The following is a 27,228-nucleotide window of genomic DNA, read 5'->3' on the forward strand; positions in this document are numbered from 1 at the left end:
TGGAATAGCCCTGTCTTTCTGCCCCCAGCAAAGTATACTCTTTGTGTGGACCCACCTTCTCCATGGAAACCTTTGCTCACACCCCTCCCTGAAGGAAGAACTGGGCAGCCGGCACCTTGAGCCCCTGGTCAGACCTTCTCTCATGGTATCTACATTATCACACTTACTTATAACGCAACTGTAAGCTCCTGGAAGGCCAGAATTGGCATCTTATCTTTCCAACCTCAGTGCCTAGCAGTGCCACCTGACACACAGGAATTTAATAAATATTGATTAAATGTTTGAATGCTGCGATGATGGCATTCTAATAGTTCCAAAACTGTTTTCCTTTACCACTCATACGCTTTGCTTTTGGCTGCTTATGATGTCAACTGCCTCTTAGTCCACTTGTAAATCATGTGTAGAGGACCGAAAAAATAAATCAGCACGGGAGATTTATCACCTTCTTATCCCTTGAGAAATCACTTCTTTGTTCTTTATTCCTGAAGGAAGGGTCACACTTGAAGGCACTTCAACAGCTGAGAGTGAGGAATGACCAAAATGAGTTACTCCAAATTCCTGCCCTCGCTGCTGTTCAATGCCCTGTCCCTGGAAGTGATTATTGACTCAGGCACCGGGTTGAGACATTAATTAGAGCAGAATGACGATGGCATAAACCAAGACTGGCTTCTGAAATCTGTACCTATGCCCCCTGCCCATGCAGATGCAGAGTAACTCTGAGAATAAAAACTGACTTCCCTGGCTTTGTGGCTTTTAAGCCTATGAGGGAGTCACCTAAAAATAAAGGTGCCATTCTCAAGTCAGCAGTGGGCAGCCTCTGTGCCCACAGTCAATGCTCTGGAAGGTTCTGAGCCCACTCAGAACTCCATCTGAAATGTCAAATATCTGCAACATGGTTGCAAGACCCAGCAAACACCCTCTTCCCCGAGTGCTGATTTCATATTGGAAAATGAGCAACTGAAATAAATGTTTCCTTAACATGGTGTTTTCCTGCTTGATGCTAGTGTACTTAATTTGTTTCTGCCAATTCTCTTCCATAGGATCATTTCACACAATCCTCCCCAGGACAATCTGAAACTCTTTTGGTCCCTAATAGATAACCCAGAGAACCTAGAAATCAACCAAACAACAAACAGATAAGCAAAAAGCCTTCCGCTGAAAAGCTGTTGAAACCCATTTGTTCTGGAACACATATCACATACAATGCAGAACAGGACAGACCATCCTGACCACGTCGGTGGCCCTGGGTTTGTACCAATGGCAACACGGCATTCAGCAGGCACTATGGGTCCCAGAGAGGCAAGTGGGAGAGGTGGGTCATTCAGGAAGAATGTGAGTATGTAACATTTTGTTTTGAGCCCCTAGAAGGCTTGTTCTCACTGTTTTGCTTATCTGTACACGGATTCTTGCTGTGTGCTGACTCCAAACCCCAAAAATTTCAAGGATATTTCTAACATCCTTTATTAATAGAAGCTCTTAAAAACATCATAGCATAATGCTCAGATACACTCTCCAAACACGCAAAAGCAGGGACTCTATAAGGGCTTGTTCCCCCAAACCCATGAAACACGGGGGAATGGCTTGATGATGATGACATGTGGAGCAGGCTGGACGGCACACCATTAAGACATCATCTTTTGGGGGGATGCAGCCACATCAGAATGGTTCTGTGTGTGCCATCATGCTGGAAGGTGGGATTTTTTATTCAGTTCTATCACACATGGCAAACAAAATTAAAACCCAATGAAGAGGTGAAGCACTTGAACAGTGCACTCTGTGGAACTTGCTAGATGCCAGGAGCCATGTGTGTGGCAGGAAGCAGAAGACCCATTAAAGAGTATGCAAATGACTCTGGTGGCCTTGGCACTCCAGGCTCTGCCGCCTAGAAGCCACAAGGCACTGGACATGTGACTTTATTCTGAGCTTCATCTCCTGCTTGTGAAATGAAGCCATGACAACAAGAAAACACAGAAACAGTACGAGCAGCAGGGGCAGCACCAGCTACCCTCTACTGAGCGCTCACAACTCACGACGTAGCAGGTGCTGTGGAAAGCACTCTACAAAAACTTGTTCAGCACCATCTCCCTTACTCCTGAGGACCCCTGCGAGGGAGAAACTCTTAACTCCAGTTCGTGGAGAAAACTCAGAGTTCAGTGACCAGCCCAAGGTCACCGAGCTAGAGTGAGTTCGAAACCAAGTCTCTCTGACCGGTATGTTCTTTGGAAATCATAACTCCAATCAGTTGTAGGTGATATATATATATGCACCACAAGGACATCAGTCATTGGTAACAGCGCCCCCCCCTCCAGCATTCAGATCGTCCTCTCTGACCTCTGGGGCCTCCCTCCTGGCAGCCTCTCCTTCCCCCAGATGGGAACCCAACAATCTGAAGGTGGTGGGGGAAAGAGGCCGTCCCCCGGGGCACTTACTTTCTCAGAACAGCTATCTCGTTCTCTATGCTGCTCTCCTTGCCCTTCAGCGCCTTCTTAGGGATGCACTTCACCGCAAAGAGTCTTCCACTGGCCTTCTCTTCGGCTAAGACCACTTCAGAAAACGCCCCGCTGTGAACAAAGGAGGAGAAAAAGAAGCGGCTTAGATTCAGGAGTTAGGGGGTCCCCCGGTGGCTCCTCCAATCCCATTACCAAGGTTTAAGGAATAGTAACAATCCCAGCATTACTGTTACTTTTTTAGCCAGCTGAACTTTCTATGCAAGCAAGTACACACATGCGAAGGTGCCATTGTGCAAAGGGACACGTGGATGTCCACGTGGGTTGGAGCAGCTCCCATTGCCACCTGCCACCCTGCAGAACAACGTGGTACCAGGCAGTCACCTTGGAGCAAACAGGGATGCTCCCAGAATGGTTCCTGCGGAGAAAGCTCATGTCCGTCTTGGTTGCCAGCACCCCACCCCCAATAAATGAGAAAGTAATGCTCAAATTTCAAGATTCCTCACAGGTCCCCCCATTCCAAGAACGTTCCGGAGCCTGTTGCAAATGTTAATTGATTCTCACAGACAGGTAAGGCTGTAATTGAAGTGTGAGTTGGTGCAACACGTGGTACCGTCATGAGGTTAATTAATTGGTCGGGACGTGCAAGTTTTCAGTAAGTTGTTTTTTAAAACAAACAAGGGCATACGTGATGCCCTGAGTGGGGGAGAATTTCCTGCCTGAAAATGTGAGCTGAACTCTGCAAAGACAGAGTAACACACTGAAAATACAATCAGGACCTGTGGGGTCAGAGAACTCCTTTCTCCGGAGAAGACCCCTGTGGTCAGTGAGCCCCACAGCCAGCGCCATGTCCCCCATCCCTGTCACCGCCTCTATCCTTCAGCAGGCAGTGCCTGGGTGCCATGCTCAGGCTGGGGGGCAGAACTTCCCTGAGATCTGACACAGAAGTAAGCTCCTCTGTTGCGCACTCCAGGACCCAGTAACTCGGGCTCTGTGCACATGGGCCAAGGAAAAACCTCGGTCCACGGAGTCATTCCCTGTCTCTAGACTTCAAGGAGCAACTTCATTTTTCCTCAGAGAGACACTACACATGGTTTCTACACATTTATAATTAGAGACAAACCTTCCTGCATCAAAAGAAACCACTAGAAGGACCAAGGTCATCCTCATACCGGAGCCTCAAGGTCTCTGTTCTTCAGTTAACATCAAAGAGATGTTGAAGCAAGGAAGATGTACTTTTTCCTCCCTCTCCTTACCCATCTGACAAGGGTACACCTCTGTCACAGACCACAGAAAACATTTATATATATTTTAAAATCCCTTCCAGTGAGATGAATTCACTCTACTTAGTACAATTAACGGTGAGTCTTCAGACAGCGTTCCTTCTGGAACATAAACTCGGGAGAAGCAGCTCAGCTACCTTCAGGTCTGTATCTGATTATATAAACCTGAGGGGCAGAAGATCAGCATTCTACCAAAGAACCAAACAGAAAGTAGCAGAACAAAGATCTTCTGCCCAAATCCACAAATCACTGGTCTAGTAGGATTCTCCTTCACAGTACCACGTGTCTGAAAGAGACAGAAACCTTCTAGAACCAACCAGAATGATTATGAAATATAAATACAAAAAACCTACAACAGATTTGTCACAGAGGGATAAATGGAGTCAGACATGCACCGCCAACAGAATTCGCCCAAGGAAACCCATTCTTGGCAACTTAAGGGAATCCCCTAAATCCAGCTATCTCTCCTCCTCACCTCAGTCTCCAGGATTGACCGACAGGGATTCACTTCACAGCGAGGGCTCTTAGGTGGACAAAACCATGGACAATTATGCCTATGCTCCCTTTCACTACCCTCCAGGAGGTAGAACAAAAGCTATGTTAGAGATAAGAAAAATCAGGGAGGAAAGACCAGGATTCTAGCACCATGGGTAATTTTAAACCAGGGATTCCATGCATTTGTTTTCGGTTTCCCTCTTTGCCACTTGAGTCCCTGATGCTGATGACACCACGGTGGGTTCTCTCTGGAATCTGTTGGGCTGACCACATCCATTTTCCGGAGGGGAGAAAAGCCCTTTAGTGGTAGTGACCAAGCTGCCAGAGTTTGGTCTGAGACCTGCTAGACTTCTCGGCTGCCTCCTGCCCTGCTCTGCAGCCACCATGCTCCTTCCTCTTCAGAACGTGCATGGAGAGTAACAGACTACATCCAACATGGAAGAGGTACTCTGCTTAGCGGGAGCTATCAAGCGCTTGTAAGAGAAAACACTTTCTTATTCTGTGGATCATTCCCTCCCTGGAAAACAGAGTGGGAAGTGAGGTTTCTGTGTATGAATTGACCCCTGAACCCATGACAGAAGAGGGAGGGGACTAGGGTCTCCATGGGAGCCAGTGCTGGTGGGCTGCTATGGGAGGCTGAGGTCAGGGTGAGGCAGTAATGCTCCTGGATCAAGGGCTCTCTGTCTTTGTCCCTGACTTCAAGAGGGAGGGACTATCTGCAACCCTGGGTGAGGGCAGAACAGTGGGACACAAATACATAACGGGCTTCACAAGCTAAGCAGCTGGGGCTTGACCACAAGTTACCTGTGAAAGGACATAAGACAGGCCCCCGATGGCCAAGGATGCCTGCCATGACTCCAGGAGTCTCCATCGACAGTTCCCCAGTCACAAAGCCAAGATAACAGTTCCATTCCCTCAGCCTGAAATTCAGTCTGCAATCCCACGTCGGGGCATGCTACTCAAAGAATCAATAGCAGGGACTCAAAGAGATATTCGTGTACCCATGTTCATAGCTGAATTAGTCACAACAGCTGAAAGGTAGGATCAACCCAGATATGCATCAATGGGTGAATGAATAAATAAAATGTGGTCTATCCATACAATGAACTATTATTCAGCCATAAAAGAGAATGGCATTCTGGCACCTGCTACAACATGGATGAACCCTGAAGACATCATACTAAATGAAATAGGCCAGAATCAAAAGGACAAATACTGTATGATTCCACTTATACAAAGTACCCAGAATGGTCAAATGCATATATAGAAAGAGTAATTCTGGTTGTCAGATTTGGGGGAGCAGAGAATGGGAAGTCAGTGTTTAATGGGGACAGGGTTTCCATTTGGTTAGATAGAACACATCTAAAGATGGATGGTGGTGATGGTTATACAACAGTACGAATTGACTTAATGCCACTAAACTACATGCTTGCAAATGGTTACAGGGATACTTTTTATATTATATACGTTTTGCCCTAAGAAAAAATTAAAGGTTTGCCTGGTTCTACTCAATGGCATTACCTGGGGATGGACATGCTTAAAAAATTCAATAAATCTTTTCTCTCACTACCTTCCTAAAGGAGAAAGAAATGAGTAACAGCAGGGGTTGTGTACCACTTGGCACTCATAAAGTGCTTTGGTGTTTATCAACTAATCCAATTTTTGCAGCAACCCCAAGAAATGTACAGGGCGAGACTGTCACCACCATTTTGCAGATAAAGAAACCAGGGCTCAGTCGCACAGGTAGTAAGGTTCAGAAGGGAGATTTAGGTTTCCTAACCCCTCCGAGGTCCTTTTCCATACACTACGCTGGGCTGATGCACACAGCTGGCAGGGAGCCTGCCTCTCAAGCACGAGGGTGACAGCCGTGGAGGGTCACCCTGCCCCTGGGTGAGCTGCCAACCCACCCCCAGTGTACAAATCCACCTCCTCGCCTCATTTATCCAAACAATGTGCATTTACCTTCTTCAGGCTTTCCAAAGACAAAGCTCTCTGGTCTTCTTAGGCTGATATAAGATTAGCATAAATTGTTATTGTTCCTGTAATAAATAGAAATCACTTGAAGACACTTCCCCCGTTGCAGGAAAGCTAATTAAAAGCATCAGAAGCAGAAACACATGAATGAGGAGTTTGGGCACTTTCAATGTAATTACACAACAAAGCGGGGCGGGTGGGGCAGGGCAGGGAGGAGGGGGAGGGGGAGCAGGTTGGGAGGGGATGGTGGCAGGAAGGAAGACCCAAGAACACTGATTTGAGAGTCCATAAAGGTTTCAGACAACCCAGTGAAATAAATTCCTAGGAACACAAGCAGGGACAGAGAGTTCCAGAGTTTTAGAAATACAGAGAGGTCAAAGGAGGTTGCCCTCTATAAGCTGCGTGTTTATGAACTATGAACGGTGGAGACTTCTAGCCAGACTGAGCGCACCTGAGACTTGAAATGATGGTCTGCTTCTGCCTGGCACCCAGGGCCCCCTGCCCTCTGCAATCTGACTCCCCCATCCCCAACTGCCACCACTTGCCTGGAACCAGGTGGTCTGGGTCCCGGGGGAGGGATCATCTCCCAGTAGCTCAATCTAATAGCTTCTTCTTGCTGCTCGTCTCCTGTGGCCTCCTTCCTAAAACTCACTTCTTCTTGGATCTACAACACAGTTCTCACCTTCTACCTCCCATCCATTGCGTCTCCACCTCCACCTGCTCCTCTTCCTCCCATCAAACGTCAGTGCTCCCCCAGGCTGCGTCTTCCACTCTCCCTTCATCCTACTCCATACCTGTTCCCTGGAAAATCTGTTGTTTCTAGTTTTCACCCTCTGCCTCCCGATGGCCCCTTAACCTTCATCTAAAATTTAATCTTGTTCATGTGCAATCTCATCTTTCCAGCTGCTTACAAGAACCTTCTGGCTGAATCTCCCAACCAGCATCTGAAGAGCACCATAAACGAAGTAGAAAACAGTATCTCTATCCCAAAACTTCCTCCTCTGTTCTCTCATTTCTACCAGTTTAATAACCCAGCCTAGAAACCTGTCTGCTTCACTCCACCCTGTCTCATCTCCAACACCAAGAATGCTCGGGCCTCCCACTGAAGACTCTCAGATGCCCATCTGTTCTGCCCCTACACCACTGCCCCAGCTCAAGTTCTCATTATTTCATTCTGGGCTACTTTCAGGACTCTGTCCTGACCCCTCTGCCCCCAGCAAGCCTGCCTCCCAACTGCTTTCTTCTACCTGCTCTCAGCATTACTTTTCTAAAGCAAACATCTAGTTATGTTGCTGCCCTACCTAAAATCCTGAGGTTTCATGTCTACGAGATAAAGTTGAAACTCCTTCGCAAGGGATCTATGGTGCTCAAAGCTCTCCTCAACCCAACCCCAGCTTTGCAGACTCATCCACTCTAGAGCCAACTTCCCCAACACAAACACACCCCCCTCCACACACACACCACCTCCACACCACCACATCAGTCAGCTGGCTGTTTCCCAAACACGCCCAGGCCCTTTCATACCCCTGGCCTTGCTTCAAGTCCTGCCCACCTGCCCACTTCCTTCAACACCATTCCTTTCTCTTTCTGCTTGGCAAAACTCCGTTTATATTTCATAGCACTCAGCTGGTATATTTCCCTCTTTGAAGGCTTTCTCAATTGCCTTCCCACCCAGAGAGAATGAGGCCCTCATTCTGAGACTTGTACTCTTGGCTTATACCTGTATTACCCCACTGACACATTCCACTGCGGTCCTTTGTGTGCTTGCCTACGTGACAGGCATCCTGAGCCACTCTTTCTGTGTCTGCACACCTACCAATCCTGGCACCAACTGGTGCCGGATGTAGTTCTGATGATCACCATCACTTGAGCCTCTACTCTACTTCTCCATCTAGCTTTCCACGTCTCCCCGGTGCTGTAGACCCACAAAATAAATGCTTTACGCTAATGACCTTCCACTCAATGTTGAGGAAAATAATATGGTCCCTTTCTTCCTTCACAAAGTGTTCCTCCACATTTCCATGCAAGTGTAGGCAGAAAGAACCTCAAAGGTTTCTCTTAAAGCATAAACATTCTTTGAGTCTTTCTGGATATATTTTAACCCACACATTTGTGTGCCTGAACGCTTAAGTAATATTCTCCAGCTGAAGAATCCCAAGATCATGGCTTGTCCTGACTAGTAAAAATATTAAATTTGTGACATTGTGATATGATTATTTCTCCCCATGAACCTTCATCCTGGTTAAATAAGTCAAATTTGGCAGTAAAGAGGAGAGGGCAGATTTTTAGACGGTTGAAAGGACTTTGGAAAAGCATGTTCATGGGAGAAATAAAAATCCCAGTGTTTTAAAAATTGCATTTCTTCCAGTTGTAACAACATATTTATTTGATTTTTAAAGAACACGAACATTCTATTTAAAAAAAAAAACAAAAACACCAATTTTCCATCTAAATTAAATCTCTGTGACAAATTACTGAAAGGTCAAACAAAAGTTATTCTTGAATGCTACATATTTTCAGCTCCTGAAGATAAGCTGTACAAATTACAAAAGTTGAATCCTTCCCCTTTCTTTTCCACACTTCAAAGAAAATCAAATCTCATCACCTGGAGGCAGCTTACTCTGATTGTAAGCGAGGCACCCAGGAGGAAATAAACAATGTTTTGCTAGCTGAATTTCTAAGACTCAGGGAAATGTCACATTTTCTATATTGACTAAAGAATTCTAAACAACTGCTTCTGCTTTTAACTTCAGAGATGATGGCTCTGAAAAAGGCTGTTTCTTTTCGCTTTATCTAGTCAGCTGTGAGAAGGCAATCCCAATGTTGTAATGGTGAACCATTCATGCTATAGACTATGCATGCTAGAAAGTGCACCCCCTCCTCCCCGGGGATGGACCCAATCAGTCCTCCCTGAGGGAAATGATTCCAACTTCAACCGACCAATGGAAGGGCAAAGAAAATAAGAGGGCTGGGCTCTAGGAATTTCTTACATTCCTGAGTTTACTGAAAATACAGCATTTAATGGTCCTGTGAAATACAGATAGACATTCACTTGCCTGATGCTGAAAAAAAATTCCTAGAGCCATTCAGAGCACCTTACCTCTATAAACAGTAGATCCCCCTACCCCCAGGTTCACTTCCCACAGTCAACCAAGGCCTGGAAGCAGAGGATTCTCCTTCTGACCATATGTAGCCTCATGCTTTGTCAAAACGCCTACATCATTCACCTGCTTCGTCGTATCACATGGGCATTTTATCATCTCACATCATCACAAGAAGGATGAGTACAGCACAAGAAGATATTTTGAGAGAGACTATACTCTTGTAACTTTCATTACAGTATATTGTTATCATTGTTCTATTTTACTGTTACTGTTGACTGATCTCTTACTGTGCCTAATTTATAAATTGAACTTTATCATAGACACGCATGTATAGGAAAAAGCATGGTATATGGAGCATTCAGTATTATCTGTGATTTCAGGCATCCACTGGGGGGCCCCCATGGATAAGGGGGACCAGAACTCAGAGCTAAGCCACACCCAGAGCTCTGCTAGCTAATCCACTTACTCACTGCCAATTATTACCATAAAAAGCAAAAACAAGAATCTATGATTTCTGCTTTCCCAATTTCTATTGATCTTTAAACTGAAGTTGTTAAGAACAAATACCAGATAGTATTTAAAAAGGGTAGTGCGTGTGCCGGCTGCTTTAAGTGAATATAATTTAAAAATAAATTCTTTTCTCATACAATAGCAATTTAATCACGAAATGGACACTTAGCCTCCAACAACCTACAGTGACTTGCACATTTTAGATGTTTCACCAACGTCCATCCAATTGAACTTGTGACACCTTAAAAAGACAGATGACTCTGATTTTCAGCGAGAATCAGGAATTCCAGAGCTGTCTCTTTGATTCACGACAGTACACTAAACCAATCGCTCGGTAAAATTATATCCATCCCAAATTAGACCAAGAAATAATCAGATGGTACTGAAATGATCTGCCCTATTAGCTTAGAGTCAGCTATTACTGGATCATTGCCTTCTCGTTCTTTTTAGTCATTCTACATACAAATCAGATTGATTGTGTTATTAACTGTATTAACACCATCCTCTCAGGCCTATGACCATTACTGTGCCATGTGACTGGGCAAACAGACATTACCCCCAGGCCTCGGGCCATAAATTAAAATGTTCTTTTCCACTAAGCATACGCTTTTCCCCAGTGTCAGGCCAGGACAATGTTAAAGGCTGAAGGAGGGAAAAATGGGGGGGAAAAAAACAAACTGCACAGTGAAAAATGAAGCTGGTGATCCTTGGCTTTAGAGCATCTAAGAAATAGACAGGTGCCTTTTAGATCTATTGTTCCAGACCAGAATCAATTCTTAAAATAAGAAAACCTGTCTGCTAACTCTAACAATAATCTTACTGACCCCAGAGGATCCAAACAGATAAAAACAGTAGCAGAGTCTAAGCAGCTCTCCAGGCAGAAATTAGACAATTTCCGAACTGGCATTAACTCTTTCTGGTCAGATCTTTGGTCTAAAATCTCCACTAATTCACACGCCACTGATGACATTTTGTAGTGCTAATCCAGCCCACTGACCTCCAGAAATCCATGCTGAGGCGGAAAACAAAGAAAGCAAAAGGAAAAGTTTTGTCTTCACACGCTTTAAGAATAAATAGGCACCCATGAAAATTGGTATCCCATTTAGACAGAACATCTATTCATTAAAGTGTGTCTTCTAAAAGCTCTACTTGGCAATTACATTGAAAGCCATATGTTAGTTTATGTTAATGCTTGAGCTAAAAGTATCAAAATTCCATTTCTTAAAAAAATAATCTATAAGTCAGGCCTTTATTAATTTGGACCCGTTCCTCACCAACCAGTTCAAATTACAGACCTATCCTTAACTTTAGTAAGTTATGCATACAAATAGGGAGGCTCCTACTGAAAATAGCTCTTCTTTTTCACTCCAAAATCCCATTTTCCTCTTCAACTTGGTAAATCCCACAATGACTAGCAAGTTTTCCTAATAGCTTCAAGAACCATGATGAAATGTTCTTAAATATTCATACCATTAGCCTGATTTTTGCCCAGATCAATTCTCATTCTGAATACATCCCTGCGTCTAAAACCACTGGAGCAGTTGGGTTATGACAATGCTTGTCACAGGGGAAGGCATCAAAACGCCAGCACAGTCATTGCGTGTGACATATCTGGTTTCTTAAGGTTTTTCTGTGGCACTAAATCTTTACTGTTAATTGCTTCACTGAACCAAATACAGAAGACAAATAAATTCCAAATGAACGCATACTGCCGTATTTTAAGGCACCAGCTTCATTTAATAACACAACTTTTCCCCCTTCGCTTCTCTGACAGGGCCTCCCATTTTATCTCTGCCCTTTGCCAGTCACTTGTGAAAGGCTGATATGGAGCCTGACTATGTCAGTCATTTTTCCTTAGCTCACCAACAGGGAGCATTAATGGGAGCCTGGTTCGAGGAGGCAGGGACAGGACAAAAGATTCAGTTCTTCTGGGATCACAAAGTCTCCTATAGCCACAGCTAAAAAACTAGCAACACTAGAAGGCACATAAAGTGTCCGTGTGGGCCATGTACGTTGGTGCAAGGGTATATATCACTTGGATGATACGGGTTGAAGGGGTTCAGAACAGACCCCCTTCCCCCCAGCCCTGCCCAAAATGTAACACTTTGACACGTGGATTATTTTGAGCTGAAGGCACTTGACTCCCTGCAGGCTCAAGAGAAACTACTGACCCTCCCTTAACCACATGGAAGAATCTAAATTGGGGGTCTTCCCCATAATGAGGATTATTAACAGAGATAAATTTGATCTGAGCGGCCTATCTATATGGCAGGGCAAACATCTACTTACCAAAGATCTGCTCCTATTATCGCCCTGGGAAGTGGATCCTTTTCCTCTGAGGTCCTGGACCCCTACCCCCTTTCTCCTTAGTTCGGAATGACATATACGCCTCATTTTGCCTGTCTTTGGAATTCCCATGTCTATGTGGATTCTCTGTATGTACGTCTATTAAATTTTATTTCCTCAGTGGAAAAAAAAATCATTCTCTCCTGTTACTCTGTCTCATGTCAATCTGATTCTTAGTCCAGCTAGAAGGACCTTTGAGGGGATAGGAATTCTTATTCCTCAACAAGGTAAGGACTTGGATGAAACTGGAATGCAGCCTATTTTCCGTCTTTGTCAACTGCACAGACCTGTCAGGTGGTACATCTCATTGTGGTCTACACAGATCTCCCATTTGACAAAGATTCTCCCTATAGAAGTGGCTCTTCAGAGTGGCCCTATTTCTCACTCCCAACCGTTACGGTAAGGAGATCAGAACTAGAAGGTGCTCATGTCCTTCTCCTGTGACCTGTACAAAGATCCAATGTCCTCCTAATGCCAAATACATATTCCTTTATAGGGGCCAGTGGACATAATCATCAAATGGCAGGAAACACCTTAACAGTAAAGTTGGGGTGGCTATTTTAAGATAATCCCAGCTGGCCCACCCTCACACGACCATTCCTACTCCTTGAGACCCTCTGGAAAGCTCTGATTTTAAGCACTCTTTTAAATCGATTTTAATTCTGGTTAAGGGCAGACGGATCAACAGGTAACTTGAAGGAAAAGTCTTTCCAGTTCTATGTCAGCCACGCTCCCTCATCAATATCCTTTCTAATTAGTTTTTCAAGATCCCACATTAAAAAAAAAGAGTCCTTATTGGTATGATAATTACTACATTAGGGGAGCCTGGGTGGCTCAGTCAGTTAAGTGTTCTACTGTTGATCTCAGCTCAGGTCTTGATTTCACGGTCATGAGTTCAAGCCCCACACCGGGCTCCATGCTGGGCATGGAGCCTACTTTAATGTAATAATAACAATTACTACAATAAAGGGACATTTGTCTATATCTACATAAAAAAAATAGGAGGCCTATCAATAATCTGGTAAAAAAAAAAAAATCAAAAGTTTGAGGGGTGCCTGGCTGGCTCAGTTGGGTGGAGTGTGCTACTCTTGATCCCAGGGGCAGGAGAGTTCCAGCCACACACTGGTGTTGCAGAGATTACTTAAAAATAAAATCTTAAAAAAAAATCAAACGTTTGAAATAGCAAATCATTGGAAATATTCAAAAAATCTGTAATAGGGGACTGGTTAGGTAAATTACAATCTAAAAATACGCTGAAGTACTATGCAGCCATTTAAAATAATTAAATAGATTCATGTGTGCTGATATAGAATTATCCCTAAGATACATTGTTAAGTGAAAAAAACTAAGGTGCAGAGTTAAGCGTCCATTATGTTCCCATTTGCACCCACACCACACCCACACCCACACCCACACACCCACACAATCTTTGGAAAGAGACAAGAAGAAAGATACACCATTGCCTCTAGGAAGAGGCCTAAGAATGAGGAGAGTTACTTTTTATGCATTTTACTATGTACATGCACTATTTTTCCATTAAAAGTTATTTAATGAAGTAGAGAACATTTTAGAAAAGGGCAGTGAGAGCTATCAATAATCATCTATGCGAAATGAGTATCCAGCTAATTAAAGCCCCTTACTATGTCCAACTAGCTATACCCTACTGATGAAATGTCAGTAACAGCCCCGTTATATGGTGAAGTTTACCCTTTGTGATATTTGGATATAGAGCTGGTATTCACTGGTATGAGTCAGCCTTGTATACCTGGTTCACAATTAGCCTGAACACCTTCACCAATGAAAATATTTTTTTAAAAAAGGGAGGGGTCGCCAAACTTTTCTTCATAGAGATCATTCATATATAACATCAGGGAACTCATTCGTGGGGAAGGGGGAACTTGACACGGGCCCTAAAGGATGAGTATGTTTCAACAGGAAAAAACATCAGAGAAGAAGGAAGTGAAGCAAGGCAGGATGACAGAAGGAGAACATAACCCAGAGCCAGGCCCTCAATAGGGCAGATCGTAAACACACAAGGGGATTGTGGGAAGAGAGCAACGTTTTTTGTGTGCAGAGCATATCACTAAAAACACACTGTATGTGTGCATGTGTAAAACTATAAAACAAATCATTGATGTTCACAGCACTGAGACAGAATAATGGCCCCCTAAACACATCAATGTCCTAATCCTTGGGATCTGTGGATGTTAGCTTACGTGGCAAAAGGTATTCTGCAGCTGTGATTAGACCAAAGCTCTTAAAATGGGGCTATTACACTGAATAACCCAGGTGGCCCTCCCTTACAAGAGGGAGGCAGAAGATGACTCAGAGATGGGATGCTGGAAGCAGTGGTCAGAATAACGCTGTTGCAGAGGGAAGATGTGAGTTAAGGAAGGCCGGCAACTTCTAGAAGCTTAAAAAGGCTAAGAACAGGTTCTCCCTGGACCCCCTAGAAGGGACACAGTCCTGCCAACATGTTTATTTTAGCCTGTAAGACCCACTTCGGGACTTCTGACTGGAACTATAAGATAAATGTGTGTACTCTTAGTCCATCAAGTCTGTGGCAAATTGTTATAGCAGCAATACGGAACTAATAAAAATATATATCTGTATTATTAATATTTACCCTTATTTTACAGATGGGGAAACTGACCTCACCAAGGTTCCAGAACTTGTCCAAATCTCAAAGCCAGTGCCTGGAAGTACCAGGACTCAAGCCCAGGTGTGAGGGGTTGATGGAAAAGTAGCTTGAGACACACCATGGACATTGTAAAGATCAGATGAGAGAGTGTCACTTAGTGCAGCAGGGCAGTAACAAGGTATGAGGTTTGGGACAAATGAGGGAAATGAACAGAGCTGACTAATATGTGGTATTCTCAATCAGATCAAGCATGTCATAGGCCACTGTGTTCTTTTACATCATTTGAACAGAAACAGATAAGTGTCCTCCCTGACAACGTGATACGGCTTTGCCATCTAAGGAATTCATTTATGACAAACACTGTCCCTACTTATGCTACTGAGAAACATAAAAGATGCTTTCTATATTTTCAACTTGAATATTCTCTCTTTTTATTTTAATAAGTGATTACTCCTTAATTGGCTGAATCTCCCTACACTAACTGATGAAATGCCCTGCACATCTTTTTATAACTGAGCTGTACTTTGGACAGCTCCATTAACAAGGTTGTAGACAGAACTTGGTCAAGGTGCAAGTTATTCTGTCCTTTCCTTGTATGTATAGAGTTGCACCATGGGGAACAATTCCCTTTGCCAGGAAGATAGGTTATTTTGCAAAGAATGAAGCTTCCGTAATCTAGATAATCACCACCACCATCACCACCACCATCACCACCACCATCAAAACCACCACAACCATCATCATCCCCATCATCAACACCATCAACACCACCACCATCAACATCTATACTGTTTATTAAAGCCTTATTAGAAGCCTATTTTGAAAACTATATGCCAATAATTTTCTAATTCTACCAAAACCCTGTATGATAACATTATGCTTACTTTACACCTGAGAAAATCTAAGTCCAAACAGGTTAAAAATTTTACTAATGAGATAATAAACTGATGTTCTAACCGTGGCTTGTTGTGAGAATCATGCTTTTTCATTTTTAAACCATGCCACCTCCTCGGGTATCGTTAATTTCATAATCCAGCATAAGTAATAAGAGTGCATAGGCTGCAGGGGGTTTTTTTGGCTATATTTTGCCCCCAAAAAGAATGTCCAAATTCTTACCCACACCATGTCAACAGCAAGCTGGGCTCTGATGGGTTAAGTCACTGAAATTTTCTTACCAGAGAACCCTCTGGCTAATAACTTTGGCTTCTTTCTAAGTTTCTGACAGTGTTTGCCCACTTCAATCCCAAGGACTGAAGACAGAAGGTTCTCTTGCCTCTGATATCCAGGTACCCACGCTCTCCATTAAAGGAGAGTGTAAAAATTTTCAGTTTGAACCTTCTGTTCGTGTTCCTAATCCACTCCTCACTGTTTTAAAATTAGGCCCCCTCCTTATTGCCTTTATATCTTAAAATGCTACATAATAATTTTTATTCTTTTCAAAAATACAAAAACTCAGTAGACTCAAGATTGACCCTTCTATTTCCCCACCTGCTAATTCCTCTTCCTAAACTGCCCACACATCTCATTATTCATCTCCTGATTAATAGAGTGGACTTAATCTTCAAGCACAATTGACAAGTTCTCCTGTCCTAAAACACAATCACATTAACATTGTCCCAGCTGAAAGAAAAGTTCATTTGTCCCTAGGCATTCGTGACTTGGTGAAAAGCTTTATTCACCATTCAATGCCACACAACATAAACTACCAACCAATTTGTTGTGAGGTGCTGATTACAACACTACTTCTGGATGAAAATAAGAATAAGCCTGCCTAGTGGCCACCCACAAAAACAAAAGATCATTCCCTGAGATACCACTGCACACAAAACGGAAGTCAGGTGCGCGGGGATATTGTTCTTTGGGCTTTTCTCGTTACTTGGCCATGGGAGTTACGACACATCACAGAGATGCTGGAAATGAATGCATGGGCTGCTCCACCTCTACCAGCCCTGGCAAGTCTCAAATGATAAGAATGGTCCCTTGAACGCTCTGACCCCTGCAGAGGCTACCAGCCCCAGGCACAGCAGCACATCTGTCTCTTTCCTTGTGCCAGGCAGAAGACATCCATTCGAAACTCCCTGGCTTTCCTTCCTTGACACTGCACTGAGGATCGGGTTGCTCTGAGATTTATGAGATTCCCCAGGGCAGGTGATTTGAGGGGTTCCAAAGGCTTGCTTGCCAGAGACATCTCCCCAAACTGGCCCATTGGAGAGCTTGAGCCACTTCTCTGGGTTAAGGGACCTACCCAGGGACATCTCCCCCCGAAACCCAAGTGTGTTTCCTGGGAGCCACATGAGCACCTGTTCAGCTATAAGCCTTAATGACAGTGGCAACGATCCATAGTTTAACCACTAGTTAGCTCCGGCCCTGGGAAGCCAGACTCCCCCTTCACAGAAACCTGAATGACAGGCTGGTGTCAACCACTGTATGTGGCATGGTCCCCTTGTACGGCTTCCTGCAGGTGGTGAGGCATGGTGACAAGGTCCGCTGATCCTGCTGCTGCCTCGGGAAGCAGGTGACACATCTGTGGGCTCGCAGGGAGTAAAGAGCACTCTGAGAGGGCAGGTCCTGAGGAGACGGAGGGGAATGGAATGCACGTCCTGCCCCAGGAAGCTGCCACGCCAGTGAGAGGGAGGCAGACTGTAAACATATATGTGCCAGGTATTGGTAAGAGGTAGAAACAAAGATAAAGCAGGGGGTAAAAAAAGACAGAGGGTGCATTCATGGACGGGGTGGCCAGGGCAGGCCTCTGTGCTGAGAACAGAACAGCACAAGGAAGAGATCACGGGCACACCTAGAAGACTCCCAGGATGGGGACCCACACACGAAGTGCCCCAGGAGGTGGAAGAAGGGCAGGCGGCCAGGCTGCTTGCAGCTGTGTGAAGGAGGGAGCAGCCGGGATCACGAGATCCAGGACCAGCATTTGTGCCCAGGCCACGGCAAGGGTTTGGTGGGGTTTGGAGAATTTTTCCTGAGAGATGTCAATTCACTGGTTGTGGGACACATTTTTGTTCCGTGTGAGAGCTTTTAAAAAGCACCGAGACTCAGGCCAAGCACTGGCTTCACAAATGCCATCATTTTAGCCAAAGTCGCTCCTATTCTCATGCTCCCTAAAAAGTGGAATTGATACCGATCTAGTGAAAGTTCCTCGAGAAGCTGAGAAGGGCCTCTGTTCCAGCCTGAGTGATCTCATGAAGCTGCTTAAATTCACCCTCTTTTCGCCTCCGTTTTGCCACCTGCGTGATGGAGACGGGGCCCCAACTTCCGCTCCAGGGGGGAGCTGCAAAGGCGCATGCCGGGTGGGCTCTCCCACCCACGGTGAGCGGAGGCTTGAACCCCAGTGGCTTCACCTCCCACACTCGTCAGTGTGTGTCTTCTGCTCTGCACTGGCTGCGTGGAGAATAATAATGCTATTCTCCATCTAATTGCTAATCTCCTGGACGCCTAGCAACTGGTCTGCACCTCCTCGGGCCCTTCCTGGAACCGGCACTTCATCCTCATAATGGCAAAAGTCATTTCACATACCTATCAACAAAAGGAGGCTATGGAAATTGATCGAAACCACACACACACAAAAATATAACACTAAAATGATTTAACTTCTTTTTTTTTCATTTGCCACACACTTTAATGCTTCTGAAAAGTATGCTTAAAAATAGAAACTGGAGGGGTGCCTGGGTAGCGCAGTTGTTGGGCGTCTGCCTTCGGCTCAGGGCGTGATCCCGGCGTTATGGGATCGAGCCCCACGTCAGGCTCCTCTGCTGGGAGCCTGCTTCTTCCTCTCCCACTCCCCCTGCTTGTGTTCCCTCTCTCGCTGGCTGTCTCTCTGTCAAATGAATAAATAAAATCTTTAAAAAAAAAATAGAAACTGGAGCCACAAACTGTTTTCACCATTAAATCAGATCTACCTCACCAGCAGCAGCAAAATGAACCCCTTTCTCACTGCTGCCTGCCCTCTCCTCTAAGGAGAAAAATTCACTATGTCTCAACCCTCGCAAATGGCAGGAGCAGAAGAGATCATCTGTCAGTCTCCAGGACACTCCAGTCCTGGCATCTTCCCTGAGGGTAAATATCAGGGACAATTACAGTGGCCTTGTTTCTTTATTTGGTTTTTAAACAAAAATACCAGTCCAGGTCTCCCTACCAAGTGTGCACAGGCACCAGCTGGCCACCCTCTCTCTCTGTGAGCTTCACAGTACTTGAACAGAAGAGATCAAAGTGGAAATTTTTAAATGGAAAAGATGAGAACACATGTCGCATCATTGTTTCTGAGCAAAGCATTTGATACAGCACCCAGGCAAATGATATTTAGTAAATGAGTTCGGATGCCTTCTCCATGCTGTAATAACATACCCAAAAAATCTGGGTTTTCTAAAGACGTTGCTGAAATTTCCAAGCAAAAGCTCAATAAAAATGCTGGAAATGTTTTAGGAGATAAGAATTAAAAGGTATGCGTAAGTTCATACTGCAAGTTAAAGACGCAAATGTCATAAGTTAAAGACACGAAACCCAAATATTATGTTAGAAAAGAGAAAATAGTCAAGTCTTTCAAATAAGAAACTGGGGCATAGTAAAAGATGCTGTAAGCAAAGTATAATGAATAGCTGGGGTGGGGATGGACGAATAATTGTAACCCGTAGGACAAAGAGTTAACATCCCAGTGACAACAAGGGCTTGCTTCCCACTGAGGCTGCTACACACACACACAACTCCAGGGGGCACTGCTCACAGAAACTGTGCCCAGCAGGGATGCTCTGGTCCCGCAATTCAGTGTGGGCAAGGATACAGTCACACAGTTCACAGGATGGCCAATGAACATATGAACTGATGCCCAACCTTACTAGAAGTCCAGGAAATGCTAAATAAAACCTCAGCAGGAAGGCTTCCTTCCCATCAGGTTGGAAAAAAGGTCGATTTACATGGGAAAGTTGCTGCCTGGAAATTGCCGTAACATTTTTGGAAAGTAATCTGGCTGTATCTGTTCACTTGCATCTTAGGAAATCTAATCTATGGAAGTAAACACATGATCTAACGATGTATGCGTAAAAATGCTTATTGCAGTGCTATAAGAAATGAAAAATAAGGAAAACACTATGAATGGAATGGTGGAATAGTGCATCCATACCATGGAATATTACATGGCTAATGAAAAGAGTTAGAGCTACATGTATTTCTCTAAAGGGATACACTATCCCAATTAATCTAGAGGGATGTGACTATCCCAAACGAGAAAAGTAAGCAATGCTGTAGCCATTCAGTGGAATACTCTAGCAGTTAAATTAAATGATGAGGTCTACATGAATCAACAGGGGTAAATCTCTAAAACATAATAACAGGTGAGCAAAAGCAGGTTACTAAGAGATACCTTGGGGATCAATTCCACTTAGGTCCCTCTATAAAACGCACACACATAGACACTGATGATGCTAAGGCCCTACACCACTAGGACATATGGTATAGACATATGTAGCCAAAGTCTGAAGACACATAATAAGAATGCACAGCAGCTCCAGGTACAGGTTGACTCTGGGGAGGAAGAGAATGGGATGTGTATCCATAACTGGATCCTATAGCTGTAACATTTTTGAGGGAGAAATCTGAAGCAAATATGGCAAAATGTTAATCAATGTTTGCTCAATCTGGGTGGTGGTTACATAGTAATCTGTTCATTTATTTTTCCGTACTTCTTGGTTAATTTCAATATTTCATGATTTAAAAAAAATTAACCCAAGGCAGAAAGGTACAGTGGGGGTAAGTGAGACCACATACCTCATGGGGCTGTCATAAGGATTAAGTGGAAAGGTTATATACTCACTCCTTCGTGTGATCAGGAAATACTAATTATTTGGATGAGGCAACAGGCCCTGAAACAAAAATAGTCACAAAACATTATAAGAACTCAGAGAAAAGACCAAAACTTGCCTGGCCAAAACCGAGCACTGAACCTTTGCAAAGCAAGGGCATATGAGTAACCTGATGGGAGTGGGAATTTTCTAGAGTAAACTTCGACCTAGGAAAGAGAGGGCCCTGTCCAGGTTCAGATCACATGATGGACACTGTTAGCCAGGTGGTCCTTTGAATGGCCTCTGGATGTTGGCCAGACAGTGTCAACTTGAACTATTTAACTCCTGGCCTCATTATTTCTTTGAACTGACCTCATCAAGGACTTCTTGGCCATTCTCATGAAGACATGTCACTTACTAGGGCACAGTGAACCATTAACAATGATGGAAGAAGAGAATAAAGTCCCTGTTTTCACATGGTTAGAGAACAAAAACCAAGACCCAGGAAGCACTAAACAAAGAGAAACAAGTTACTGTAGAATCAAGAGCTAAATTTTACAGGATAGAGAAGGAGTTGGGAGAATGGAGAACATGGCAAGGGCTGGTGTCACCACACAGACCCAGAGGGATGAGTCCCAACCTGAGGGAACTGGAACAGGAGGAGCACCTGTGGGAAAATGAGTGGAAACTGCAGCTGAGACTGTCCCTCATTCCACAGGACTCAGAGTGTCTGAATGTCTTTCCCGGTAACAGAGTCCTGGCAGTACTGGGGCAGCACTCTGCCCGGTGGCTGGCTGTTCCCTGCACCCATTTCCCTCTCATCACAGGCACAGAACTAGATGCTAGGTATCAGCCTTCCAGGGATGTGTGGCAGTGTGACTGAGCTCTGGCCAACAGAGCATGAACGGATGATGTGGGCCCTTCCAGGTTGGCCCAGAAACACCTCCCACACATGACCCTACATCCGTGCAAGGACTCAGGTCCTCGAGGACGGTGTCACCCCAGATGCAGGGAGCCTGGGTCTCTCAGTCCCCAAGTGGGAGGCCTACTGGCAACAAGGGACAACTTTATTTTCCTCCAATGAGAGAAAAATGAAGGCCTATTGTGGGAAACCACTACATTCAGAGGTTTATTTGTTACAACAGCTAACTTTACTCTCATACACCAAACTCCAAAGTTACATTTCTGAACTTCCCTTTCAGCTGGAGGTGGCCAATGAGATTGAAGCCAAAGTCACCGTGTGAGACTTACATAAGAACTCTTTAAAAGGAGACCTGATTTGTCCCTTGCTCTTTCTTTTCTTCTAGAATAAGGTCATGATCGCTGAATCTCCGGTGGTCAGCTTGTGACCGTGAGGATAGAAGTTCCTTGCTTGTGGTTATGGAATAGGCTCCTCATGTCTTCATAGAACCACCATATCAGCCCTGGATTCTCTATTTTTTTTAATTCTTTTACCTGAGATAACAAATGCATGACCTGTTCATGCCATGTTAATATGAACTCCAATACTGTCGGCCAAATTGACTTCCTTACTAATAAGATGGCAATAAGAGACACCCAGTTAGAGTGGAGCTTCTGTGTCACACTGAAGTGTTAGTGGCGGGAAAGGTGGATCGCAGTGATGATACAGAGCCATTAAAATAATGACAACACAAACTGAAGAAGCATGGAAAACCATATCCAGAAAGCAGAGCACAAAAAAAGAACATGGTGGTCATAGAATAAACAGAATTGGAAGTTTATGGCATGAAAATCAGGCTTTAAAAAGATAAACTCATAACTAGTCAGTCTATGGGGGAGTAGTGCATGCCATGATGGAATGATGACCAGGAGACGGCATGTGGAGCGGTGCCTGAGACACTTCCTTCCATTCAAATGATCTCACAACCAGACAAACAATGCAAGAGGGACATGGTTCAGAACAGTGATGCATTCAGAAAGACCAGTCATGAAAATAAAATGAGAAGAATTAAACATGACTCTTTGGGCCAAGTGATCAATCTTTAGCTGTAGAACGAATGAATGAATGAAGACAACATGTATTTTTTAAAAGCCTAAAAAACAAAGAAGAAAAAGGGCAGGGTGCCCGATCAAATTAAGAAAAGGAAACCCAATTATGCAAGGAAAACATAAAGATTTTTTGTCCATCCTAGGAATGATTTAATTGCTCAATAACCTTCCCAGGAAGAGTGTGGTCAAGAGGAAATGGTCAGCTAGCCTGGCCAAAGCTCTCCACCAGGTAGTGTTTGGAATATCCTTTACTGGGTAGAGCTGGATTAGGTCCCTGTTGGAATTGAACTGAGAGAGCTCTCAGATTCCTAGAATTATAAATCTTTGTAACTAGAGACAGAAAATCTCCGTTGCCTTGATTAGCAATCCCCTGGCCTCTGTAATAATACCCAAATTCTTCATTTAACAGTTATTTGCTGTATCAACCACCCCATGAGGAAAACAGCAGAAGTCATTTTTCAGTTTGTGAGAGACCCAGATAGAACATTATGAGAATATCATTGCTAGGAAACACAGAAAGGGAATGCAATGTCAGGTGACAGCAATTTTGAGTCTTGTTTCTCATTTATAATTACTCTGCATTCTCTAATTTATCACTTCAGCATAAAAGATGAATCTTGAACGAGTGCCCCCTGCCATGCTATTCTGTGCAAGACGTGTTTTGTTTCGTTTTTTTCAACTCTGATGATTCCCTGTAGCCCCCGCCTTTACCATGGCTGTGCACAATGATAGACACTGTAGTCATTATGTTTATCATTAGTAACTTGGTTCCAAATAATTGGACTTTGCCCGCAGACAATATGTTTAAGCAAATGTGATGCATACAGATCAGGAAGGGCCAGGGCACAAGGAACCTTCTGATGTTGGTAATTTCCATGCATCCCTGGCAACCATCAGCTCATTTCAGCACAAGGCAGAAAGGAAAATGAATGCACTCGGGGCAGGTTTCTGGGTAAAGCCTTGCTTTGTGCCTGACCGGGTCCCTAATGTATACTACATACTTCTGAAAACCCAAACCAAAACAAGTACCAGCGGTTCATCATCAAATCATGATGGTCTCACCACTAATGTCCAAAGCAAGAATGCTGATGTTGACGTAAACTTCATGTAGCTTCCTTCCATTTAGGGTCCTTTAAAGCCTGTGCTCTAATTGTCTTATCCTGGACAATTAGACTTCTGATCACATTGACCTCCAGACCAAAGATGGAAGAGAAGGAAGGAAGCTTGGAATGGCAACACACAAAGATGGAAGGGATCCACAAAAGTAATACACAAAAACAGTCCTTGGCAGAATGCACATGACAACTACTGCCTACCCTGTACAAAAGAGGGAGATCATTCCCTTCCTCAGAATTGCGATCAGCATGATGTGCTTATGTATACTAAGGTACATTACCCAGCTTGACAAATCATGACCAGTTGGCTAGATATCTTTTTCATAAGCGTGTAAGAGAAAATTCACATTCAAGTCATTCCCGTTTCCAAAGCCCTACCTCCATGAAGCACATGACGATGGATCTTCCTTCATCTCAGTGTAATAGAGGGGAAAACATATCTATTCTCGTCCATATTTAATCATGCTCATCGTGAAAGGCTCATGAGTACTCAGCCCTAGAGGAAAATCTATGAAATATATATTGGTTTAAGGGCTATCTTCATGACTTTGCACAGCACTCATATTTTAAAATTGCATTTGCTAAAAGGATGTCCTTTCTTGCTCAGCAACAATGAGCAAAATTTGTAAGTGACCTCTGTCCACCACATTAAGGAATACCTAGCTCTGTGTGGCTCATCTCTAATAAACCTGGAAAACAGACCACAGAACCATTAAATACTCATGAACACTGGCCCTCTAGAATATTTTATGTCATCTAAACCAAACAAACTATGGCAAACATAAATTATGCAATCAGGAAACAAAGGCACATAGCTAAGGTGATCCTTTGTCTCAGTTTGCCCAGGACAGTCCCAGTATAATTACTACTAGTACCCACCCCCCCTTCACTCAGAAAAACTATCCCAACTGGGACAAAACATTACATGGTAATTACATGTATGATTAGTATATGGCAAATACTCATAGGTAGGAAGTACTCAGTAAAGAAAGTGTGAATGACTCGACCCAAGTGTGTCACTGAGCTTGGGCAAGTTACCTACCATCTTTGAGCATCCATTTCCTCATATGAAATATATGGAGATTATAACAGCCATTTTGAAGGTTTATTTTAAACATTAGAAATGGGTCCTGTGGAGCACCTGGGACATCTGTGTTCGACAAATGCAGCTATGAAGATGGTAATGGAGATGAGGATTTTATCACTTTCACTCTCTAGAACTGTTTCCTGTCTATAACAGCTAACAGTCATAAATCACTTTACCTTTTACAAGATGCTTTCCGATACATCATGGCATGGAATTTATAACATTTGGAGGTGAACTTAGACCTTGTGAGTCTCTTCCAAATCTAACCACCTATGAATCTACTATTCCAAAATACACTGGCTGGAAATGTACTGTACTGTCCAGTGGGGCAGCAATAGTCGTTGAAAAGACCTCTTGTCTATACTAGAAGATCCTACTGCCACCTCTCCAGCAAGTCACCTGACTTTTCTCAAATTTCCTACATGCAGAATAAATATACTTGCTACCTGGGAATGATACATGTGATGTGCAAACAAAAACACTTCACGCTGAAGATGATTGGTACGGTTATCTCTAAGGCAGTTTTCTAGCTGGCATGTGCTGGTATATGATAGTTATGTATTGGATATTATTATTACTGTCATTATTATTATATAATTTTCACTATATGTACGGACTTTTCAACCAGACAAGCTAGGTAGCACCTCCACTGACTAGTTAGTTATGTGACCTTGGGCAAGTTTCTTAATTCTCTCATGAGGTATCATCATCTGTAAAATGGGAATAATATTATCTATCTATCTAATAGGGTTGCTATAAGGATTTAAAGAGTTTATATATGTATAGTGCTTATGGTGCCTAGAACTTAACACATGCAATAACTTATTTTTTTATTGTCACTATGAAACGCATTATTAAAATTTCCAAAATGTATTATTAAGTAAAAGAAAAAGAAGCAAGTACTAAACAGTATGTTAAATGGTATACCAAATCGTGTGCTACTGTTTCTTTTTAAAAAGGAGGATGTAACACTTGCAGGTCAACATGGAGTAAGCCCAGAAGCCTATGTCACCCACTGATTACAAGTGAAGTGTCTGTACAGAATACAAAAAACAACTTCCTGGCGACACTGGGAAGCAAACAATACCAGACAGATTGAGAAGGAAGTTGAAACTTGAAGAAATATACATTGGTAAATTTCCTGAATTAAATTTTCCTCTTTTAATTCTTGGCTTTGATCCAAAGATGGGTCAAATCAAGGAACTGTACAGTGGGGGAACATGAGAAGAACTCTAAGAAAAATCTCCCTTTTCTGCCCAGAGAACTAGGAAAAAGAGCTCCTGAAAACCAAAGAATGTGATAGGATATCCCTGGTATTTTTTCTCTCCTCTCTGCCTTGATCGAAGGCCAAGCCTGGGCAACATGAACACCTAAGACCCCAAGAAATAACCCATCTTTCTGGCCAAAGGGACTGGAAAAGGGGACTCCTGTGGTCTTAAGAGTGGAAAGAGATGCTGGTTATTTTTGTTCTCTTTCTCCTCTCACTGCCTTTCCCTCTGGGCATCCTCAGTCCACAGAGCTGCATGAAAGTGTTTGTGGTGTGAGGATAAAACTCTGAGACATACCCACCTTTCTGACAAGAACAGAGAAAAAGGACCCCTGAGAGAGAGTGTGAAGAAAATCCCAGAGAGGAGAAAGTTGGAGAAAGAAATCTTGAAAAACTGTATATGAATCAAAACAAGTTCCAGACTACTCATGAAACGTGCATGTGTGAAACACACCCAAAGAAGCAATGGCTTCCAGAAGTAAATTATGAAATTAAAAACCACACAAATCCCAACCTAATCCAGAACAACACATACAAACAACATAGCAAAGGCTTTGAAAACTGAATGGACATTGTTACCATCTTACCATTAAAGGTGAGACAGACTTGTCATCTGATCCTAATCTGGTTGGCTCTCTTTAAAAAAAGAAGAAGGAGGAGGAGGAGGAGGAGGAGGAGAAGGAGGAGGAGGGGGGGGGGGGAGGAGAAGAAGAAAGGAAACAAACAACAACAACAAAACCATCATAATCCAGCAGATTTTAATTAGGACCCAAAGTCTCACAACATAGTAGTCAAAATATGCAGGATACAATCTAAAATTATTCAACATGCCAAAAACTGGAAAAATACAATCAAGAGATGCCAACCCCAAGATGATCCAGATATTGGAATTATCAGAGAAAAACTTTGAAACACTTGTTATACTTACGCTCTCAGAGTAAGTGTGAATACTGTTGAAATTAATGGAAAGATGTAAGTTTTCAGGGGAAAATTAAAAATATTGAAAAGAACTGAATGGAAATTTTAGACTTGAAAAATATAGTAATTGAATTCTTCTGAAAATTCACTAGATGCATTAAATAACAGGTGCAGGAAAAGGACAACAAACTTGAAAATAAAACAATCAAAATTATCGAATTTCAATGGTAGAGAAAACCAAATTGAGA

General features: G+C 43.4%; 1 protein-coding gene across 3 annotated transcripts in view; it reads right to left on the bottom strand.

The window, feature by feature from the left end:
* CAMK1D (calcium/calmodulin dependent protein kinase ID) overlaps positions 1 to 27,228 on the bottom strand; it is a 413,163-nt gene that overhangs the window by 257,219 nt on the left and 128,716 nt on the right. For 2 of the 3 annotated variants that reach the window (XR_015722456.1, XM_045793936.2), the window contains exon 2: positions 2,430 to 2,561. Coding sequence is in view for 1 of the 3 variants with exons in the window: in XM_045793936.2 (XP_045649892.1) it covers positions 2,430 to 2,561 (132 nt within the window). In the remaining 2 variants the exon portion in view is untranslated. Of the gene's footprint in view, positions 1 to 2,429; positions 2,562 to 20,615; positions 20,665 to 27,228 lie in introns of all 3 variants that reach the window. The other variant, XM_045793937.2, reaches the window with a different exon arrangement.

The sequence above is a fragment of the Ursus americanus genome, chromosome 31, assembly GCF_024610735.1.
Source record: "Ursus americanus isolate L20-20 chromosome 31, mUrsAme1.1.p, whole genome shotgun sequence".
Lineage (NCBI taxonomy): Eukaryota > Metazoa > Chordata > Mammalia > Carnivora > Ursidae > Ursus > Ursus americanus.